At 42.4% G+C, this 7,916-nt stretch overlaps 1 protein-coding gene across 3 annotated transcripts; it reads right to left on the minus strand.

The window, feature by feature from the left end:
• Positions 1 to 452: 452 nt before the first annotated feature.
• Positions 453 to 7,541, minus strand: pecam1a (platelet and endothelial cell adhesion molecule 1a). 3 transcript variants are annotated; one of them, XM_026325899.2, is made up of 15 exons: positions 7,305 to 7,541; positions 7,156 to 7,179; positions 5,703 to 5,996; positions 5,165 to 5,461; positions 4,820 to 5,080; positions 4,429 to 4,710; positions 3,957 to 4,256; positions 3,582 to 3,863; positions 3,205 to 3,337; positions 3,014 to 3,081; positions 2,823 to 2,876; positions 2,452 to 2,532; positions 2,286 to 2,342; positions 1,698 to 1,720; positions 453 to 1,235 (listed from the first exon to the last, which is right to left on the minus strand). In XM_026325899.2, exons 1-15 carry the CDS (start codon positions 7,360 to 7,362, stop codon positions 1,125 to 1,127), a joined length of 2,325 nt encoding a protein of 774 aa, XP_026181684.1. In that variant the 5' UTR covers positions 7,363 to 7,541; the 3' UTR covers positions 453 to 1,124. The 3 variants fall into 3 exon arrangements, with proteins under 3 accessions (XP_026181684.1, XP_026181683.1, XP_026181685.1); XM_026325898.2 differs by having other exon boundaries at positions 453 to 1,238; positions 7,305 to 7,540; XM_026325900.2 differs by lacking the exons at positions 7,156 to 7,179; positions 7,305 to 7,541 and adding an exon at positions 6,495 to 6,672 and having other exon boundaries at positions 453 to 1,238.
• Positions 7,542 to 7,916: the final 375 nt, after the last annotated feature.

The raw sequence follows: 7,916 nt of genomic DNA on the forward strand, positions 1-7,916 counted from the left end.
GAGATAGAGCTTTTTGCATGTAAAGTGCCATTCATCAAGTTTTAAACCAGGTAAACCAGTTAAACCAGTGTATTGTATCCGATGTCTTTACTGTGCCACACAACACTGCGTCACCTGCTCAACATATCATTTAATTAAACCTTACATAATGGAAATGAAACCAAATATTTCCTGATGTTGTGACAACAATGAAAGCCCTTCTCACATTTTAAAAGATCACAGCCAGATGGCACTAAGTTTCCATGCAGCACTGCCTGCAGTCTGTCATCTAGTGGTCTAAACAGAGATCTGTGGTGCTCCCTCAGCAGAGGAGCCTGTCAAACGTAGCAGATCACTGAAGACTAACTTCCTTTGCAGCTTCTGCCACCAGTGGAAGGATATAGCTTGAATGTCTTTTCCTTTGTGGTCTCAACACACATCCTCTCTCTGTGGTTTGTCAAGAAAACTACCAGTGAACGCTTAAAAACATTTTATTTGCCCTTCAGTGGCAAAGAAAGGAAATTGACAGTGTGAAATGTTCTTTGCAAAGAGTTACAAGAATCCAAAAAAGTACATTATTGCTTAGGCCTGTTAAAGGTCTTTCAATGCAAAAGACTCCAGCTGCATTTAGTCAGATTCACACAGACTTTTTCCCTGGGTTGTTTCAAATACCAGTGAAACAATGAAATACAACCATAATCCACCAGGAATTTTCACCTGCAGGTATAGCACATCACCTCAATGGATGAGGCCAATTGTGAAAGTCTGTGTAAATACAACCTTACCAAGCTGGATAAATAAATATTCTTGTTGGGACTGGGGCCTTTGTGAGTGGTGTGTTTGCATGTTCTCCTCTTTCCAGCATGGGTTTTCTCAAGCTACTCTAGCTTCATCCCACAATCCAAAGACATGAAGGTTACCCGTAGGTGTGAATGGGAGCATAAATATCCAGGGTGTACCTCATGTCCAATGTCAGCTGGAATTGGCTCCAATCCCCCTGCTTCACTCTACAGGATAAGTGATAGAAATAATGGATGGATGGATGGAAAGATGAATGGATGGAGGGATGGATAGATGGATATTCTTGTTGGTCAGTTATCAGTCTGGGTTTGGCTGAAGTTTTCATTTCTTGTTGTCAGCACTGTCTATGCCACACAGTTGTCACTCTCATCTACGTGGCATTCCTGGGCAGTTTGATCACTGTGGTGACCTTGGTGATCTGTATCACGATTCAGCTCTGCATAATCCACTGCCCCCTGCTGAGAGAGGACAAATGATGGGATATGAGGCTTATATGAAGAAAAAAAGCTCCACTTTGAGCAGGGTCCACTGATACTGATACTAGACAAGATATGACAGCTATATCAGTCAGCATGACAGAGTGAAGTAGTGAGAATATTTACATCAGGAGGAGCAGTTACTGAGTTGTTAAAAATTAGTCTTGTACTGATATTTTATGATGAGATAAAGTAACATGTCTTATAATCCAGAGGAGTATATGTCAACACTTATCTCCAGATAAAAAATTTTCAAGGTTTACTAGAAGTATAATGATGGAGTAAAGGAAAGTGCTATGTAATTTTGTAATAATTGCAGGAAAATAGACACAGAATTCTAAAGCTCTAGCTTTAGTTAGGATACAGTAAAAGCAACTCTTGCAATTTCCTTGTAGTAGGAATTGCATGCAGTGTATGCATGATGTGTGTCCTGCTACTTACGCCATCAATCTGCTCTGGAACACCTGCAAAAAACAAAGGACAAGCTCAGGAAACAAAAGGAGTAGGAGGATTAAAGAAGGGCTGGTATAGTCATCTGCACTGCCATGAACCACTACCTGCTCCCAGGGAACTGGGGCCACATCACGTCACACAAATCCAAACTATTCCAGTACGTAGGCTCCAAAAAGCATTTTCTTACAGAAAAACAGACATTGTTTTACTCTTACACAGTAAGACTCTTCATGTCTTCTGCATCAACATGTAACACATAACATTAAAACTATTAGGAGCCAGTGACTGAACAATGGACAAGAGTTTTCCCCATGAGTGTGAAACAATGGAGTGCGTTGCTCAATCAGTCTAACGGATGCACACACTGGAACAGGAAGCTCTCTCTGACGGTAGCAGGAAGTGGACACCTGGTGACTGAGCCTTCTTTTTTAATGGGACATTCTTTTACTAACAATGCAGATGTTTATAGTTGGAGCTGATCTTGTTTCCTGGCGCTTTTTTTCAAACGTCAGCATCAATTGTATCACCATGCAACATAAGAAGGATTTGAATGAGGAGCAGGTTTTTAAGTTGTACCTTGCTGGGAGTTCCTAACTTCACTGTATGCTGTGTCTGTGCCCTCATTTACTGGAGCTGTCATGGAAGAAATACAAATAATTATTTAAGACAGTGTTTTAAAGGTGAAAACAATTTCAATTTGATTGTACACTAGACACACATTAAAACTGAGCAGCAGTCTCACCTGTGATAGGATCTGCCTGTCTGGATGGCACCTCTGTGTACTGAGGTTCTGCAGCAGCCACACTATTCTGCTCATCAGACTCTGCAGCACAAAACAGTGGCCAGCATTAATAAAATAAAATCTAGCATTATTTTAAATTAAACAGTACAGCAGTCATTTAATATTTAAAGAGTAAGGCTGGTGATAATCTATATTTTTCTTATATATATCCATATAAATCCCATGAATGTAATATTTTCTAGAAACTCCAGCACAGCTCTAAACCTCTGAACCTATAAGTTTTGGGCTGAGCATCAGTGTTTTCATGGGAGTTCCTGAAAAATGCAGCCTTATCAATACAAAAACAAATCTATATTCTAGACTCCACTCACCAGAGCCTGATTGATGTTCACTCCAAACACTCTTTCCTATCATACCTGGAGTGACTGAACAAAAAACACAAAAAAGCACCACAATCTATAGCTCTGCCTTTATGTTGTAAATTGAAAAGTGAAAAAGACGAACAATAGGAATTTGTTATATTTTGCTATTTGTTTGCAGCTCTGTATTTGCACCACTTTACCGTTGGCAGCCTCATTGACCTCTGCCTGGGTGAGGCTTAGCCGCTCTACTTTGGTGCTAGCTGCCTTCCTATGACAAGATGGACACAAAACACAGTCACATTTTAAAAAACAGGAAGCTCTGCAGGCGTTGCCACTCTACCCACACATTACTTCACCTTTAACACACTGATGTTTGAGCAAGGTTACTCACACTGACAGCTTCCCAGTAGTTTTTCTCTTAAATTGAAGGAGACGTCTTTTAAAGGCGATAACAAGGATCAGTGCCAGTATGAGCAGGATGCAGGAGGCTGCAATAAGACCTTTTTTCCAGTGAGCCAACTTCACTGCCAACAGAATGAATTTGAATGCATTTGTATTATAAAACAGTATTCACAAATATTCTGCTGAAAGTAGCTCAGCTCTTACTTGCACATGCAAATACTAAATATAATAATTGAAAATAATAACTAACACTATTGTGAATGTCCATCCTATATATCCTTAAAACTCAAACTGGTCCTGACAAAGATGGACACATCCACACGTGCACTAGCATCTTCATCACTAGTGAGTGAAGATAAACCACACCTCCAATCACGACAGTGAGACTCTGCTTCGTTTCGTTGGCCGGGTTGGTGCTCTCACAGTAGTATCCCCCTTTGTTATCTTCTGTGACATCGTCTACGCTGTAGGAGTCTTCCAGCTTCTTGGAGGTCTGGGAACTGAGAGCAGCCTTTGTCTCTGTGTGGAACCAGGTGAAGCTGATTGGAAGAGTGCCTCTCTCAACAGAGCACACAAGAGTCATCTTCTGCCCTTCAGAGATGTCACTCATGCTGGGGAGGATGGTCAATACTGGTTTTGATACAGGCTCTGCAGAAAGGAATTTACATCTTAGACCTGCAGTCCAGCGATTGTACACACTTTTGACTAAATGCATTGTCACTGATTCTGCATCAAACACACCTATGACCTTGGTTGAATGCTGCAGCTGCTGCCCGAATCCCAGCTTGGGAGGTTTGTTCTGACTGTTTTTGGCGTGGCAAAGAAAGTTTTTTAAGTCTGAGCTCTTGAAGATGGCTGAGGAGTTGAAGATGGCCTGTTGCCCTGGTTGGCTCACCACCCGGCGCTGAGGCACCCTGTCAGGACCGTGCAGGGTGTACGTGATGGGCAGAGTGCCACTATTACTGTGACAGAGCAGCTGGAAGTGCTTTCCCAACACCAGCGTACCCCCCACCACACTCAGCATGGGTTCTGAAACAGGGACTGAGGAACAAGATGATTAGCCAGTTAGTCAGTGTATCATAAAAGTGAAAGAGAGATAAACACAGTTAGAACTTGCTTAACTGTGACAACATTAACACGTTCGTTAACCTAAAGAAATCCTTGCTGTCCCCCAAAACACTGAATTAATAGTAATTTCAAGGTGATGACTTACTTTTGGCTTTAACAACAAGTTTTTGGCTTTCTTTTAGAAAATGGTATCCCAAAGGACCAGCCTGGACTTTACAAGTGTAGTTTCCATTTTTATTAGGTTTGGCCTCATCAGTATATGTGTTTGAATTGTTGAGCCTGATGTTATCTTTGTAGATGGCGAAGAGCATAGTTTCATTGCTGATCTTCTCAGGAACGTAAATAGAGACAGAGCAGGTCAGTTTGAAGTGGTCTCCATCGAATATGTCTTTGGGCTCCATAATCAGACGTGGCTTTGAAAAGAGTTCTGTTGGGGTCAAACAGCAAATATCAAGCATTAAAAAACTATGTATGTTTTATTGTGTACTACTATTTTAAAATTATAATTAATATGATATTTCAAAAGTAGCACTTGCCTCTGACTGTAATTGTTTGATAGGTTTCTTTTTGCACATTATTCCACACTGCCTTGCACACCAGCTCCCCAGAGTCGTCTTCTTGTACCGTGAATCGATAAGTGAGGCCAACTGTGCCTTTCTTGAGAATCTTCCTTTCCTTTGTCAGAAATACTTCAACTTTTGGAAAAGAACCCACCACTTTACAGACTACCTCGATTACGTCACCCTCAAAGACATTAGAAGAGGGCAGCACATTCATGACCGGCGAAATGTGGAGTCCTGCAAGACAAAACTCAGGACAATAAGTCAGTTCTTCAAGCAATCTGATCTTCTCTTGGTAGCATAACAACTTAATCTAATCACCTCTGACTATCACTTGAACCTCATCGCTGTGGTTTGAGCGTCTGGGCCCGGAAATCAAGTTGATCTCATAGTCACAGTAGAGGAAGCTGTCTCCAACCCGCCTCAGCACCAGTGTGGTCTCTGATGAGTTCCCTGTGGGTGCTGGCTGCTTTATCGTCTTAGAATCCTCACCATGAAATCTCTGGTGGAACCGGAATATGAGGGATCCTTTCTCGTCTGGAGCACTACAGGTGGCCGTGAATTCCTCACTCTCATAGGGTGAAGTCTTTTCCAAATGCAGTATTGGGGTCTGCAGGCCTGAGGAGAGAAAACCCATAACAGTACAAATTGATCATTTGTTTAGATATAACACATGCATCGTCACATACACATACATCAGCTTACTAGAAACTGTGTGTAAAAACCCAGTATCTCCAAAATGTCCCCTAATCAGGAACAGACTGTCAGCATGATGACAAATATACAAATATATATAAAGAAAACTCAAATGAAACCATAATAACCCATTATTTTTGACAAATGTCATCTCCAGCTTTACCTGTGATGTCGAGTTTTTGGCTGAAGCTGACTTTGCGCTTGTCCTTGACTGTGACTCGACATTCGTAGCTTCCAGAGTCAGCTGCCCTGGCCGGGTTGAGTTCATACATAACTACGTCTTCTGTGGTCGTAGTGGAGTGGATGGGAACGTCGTCCCGTGTGAGCTGGAAAGTATGTGTCAGGTGTGTGATATTGTCACGACTGACACTGACCTGACATCGTAGGGTCACTGATGTCCCGCTCTGAACTGAGCTGCTGGGTAGGATTTTCAGGCCAACAGTATCTATAATGTATGCTGTAGGCCCCACAGTCACACAAACACGTACATGGAAAGAAATGATGACATTCAGACTGCATGTCTCACTGTAAAAACAACTGAGCCATTAATACCACACAACAGAGTTTATTATTCTGCCCACAATAAAGGTACAGTCCGGAGGTGTTCCCTGCCCCTCAATCTACTGCACAGTGAGCAGGAGCTGCTGACGGAAGGAAAACGCTTCAGCAAACAATGTCTGACCCAATCCTGCCCCTGGGAGAGCCGTGTTGATTTATCCCTGCTTCTGTTTTCCCTCAGCAGCAACACAGTGTTACCTGCCTCAGCAGCTACAAAACAATCACTTAGCTCACATCTGCAAAGTCCTGCTGTTAGGATGGGCAAAGGGCTCAGTGACGTAGAGTGACTGAGGGCACTGAACGACTGGCCTTACTCAGCCACCTTACAAACAGTACGGAGCGAGAAAGTGCATTGTTCCTTTGGAACGAGAAATTTAAGTAAAAGATCATGACTCACAATCTACGTCTGCTGTTTTACAAGGCTTTCAACAATGACACCATGCTCGTCTTTACGTATGTGTGAGGCCATCTGGGGGTTTCCTGGCCGAAGACCTCAGGGACTCAATTATAACACAAACCTAAACCGCGTAGCCTTGTGGAAGCATGTTTTTACCTGACAGACCAGATGCAGTGAATAAAGAGACAGCCAGCTGCTGGCTTAGCTTAACACAAAGAGACAAAAAGATTTCCTAGCAATCTACATGTGAAGTTCGCACATAAATGTGCTGGATCTCTTTTGTTTAATCTGTACAAAACTACAAGTGTAAAAAAGATAACTAATATACTTTCTTGATTACGCCTGCAACCTCATGACCAGTACAAGACTTCGTGTTACTTTTCGAGGTGCTGAAGGCAATTTTCTTATATTTGGAACTTATCGCTAGCTGTACCTGAGAGAGTAATATCAAACCTCTCATCATTTCACAAAATGTCAACATATGCCTTTATAACCACCTCTACCTGACTCCAGACAAACCACGTTACATTAAGAAGACATCAGTGTTTGGTTCAGCTCCATGTTGTCTATAAGCTATTACAAACTTCATCAAACTGTCTCAACACTGGAGAAACCCTGCACAAATGATTAAAAAGTGTTATATCCACAGTAGAATACTCACATGGCTGTCCTCTGGCACACTGCACTGTGTTTGGATTAAAGGGAAAAAATGAGAATCAGAACTGAGAACCAGGAGATTTCCATTTTCTGAAGGTTTTACTAGAGGAATATGTAATTTATCCTTAAAACAGCACAGCAGTGGGTCCTTACAGAAGTGCAGGAGGCTGGTGAGAACCAGTAGCGGCAGCTTTGGGGGTCTGGCGTCCATCCTGAGTGATGGTGGTTTACAGCTGTGAGATGAAAATCCAGCTGCAGATGGCCGATGAGATGTGGCAGTCAGAGTCAAAGAGCAGCCAGAAGAACAAGGGAAGCCTGCAGGAAGGGAGAGGTGGAGTGTGTGGACGATAAACTCTTGGTGTTTCAGGCAGTGGTGGTGGTGGAGAGGGGTGTTTCTTGTCTTATCACACACTCCTTGTGGTGCTTGACTGACCAGGAAATGGCTGTTACTTCCTCAGGAATCTGGCATTCACTATGGGTTCATTAGTGTGTAAGAGAAGAGACATTTCAGCCAAAATCAAGAAGAGAACATTGTCTCAACATGGATCCAGTTTCTTACCCTCTCTCCAGGGCTCGGTACTCTCTCGTTGAAACTGTGAGATAAAACTATGATGGAGCAACTGAATCATTTAGAGGACACAAACTAAGATCTTAGCATCTGCCAAGCTTTAAGTGCATGGACTGGCACAAAAAAATCACTTTTAGTTTACCTGTTATCAGTGACTGAGAGGCACATCAGGGTAGATTCCATCCATCCATTTTCTA

This window comes from Mastacembelus armatus, chromosome 8, assembly GCF_900324485.2.
Source record: "Mastacembelus armatus chromosome 8, fMasArm1.2, whole genome shotgun sequence".
Classification (NCBI taxonomy): Eukaryota; Metazoa; Chordata; class Actinopteri; order Synbranchiformes; family Mastacembelidae; genus Mastacembelus; species Mastacembelus armatus.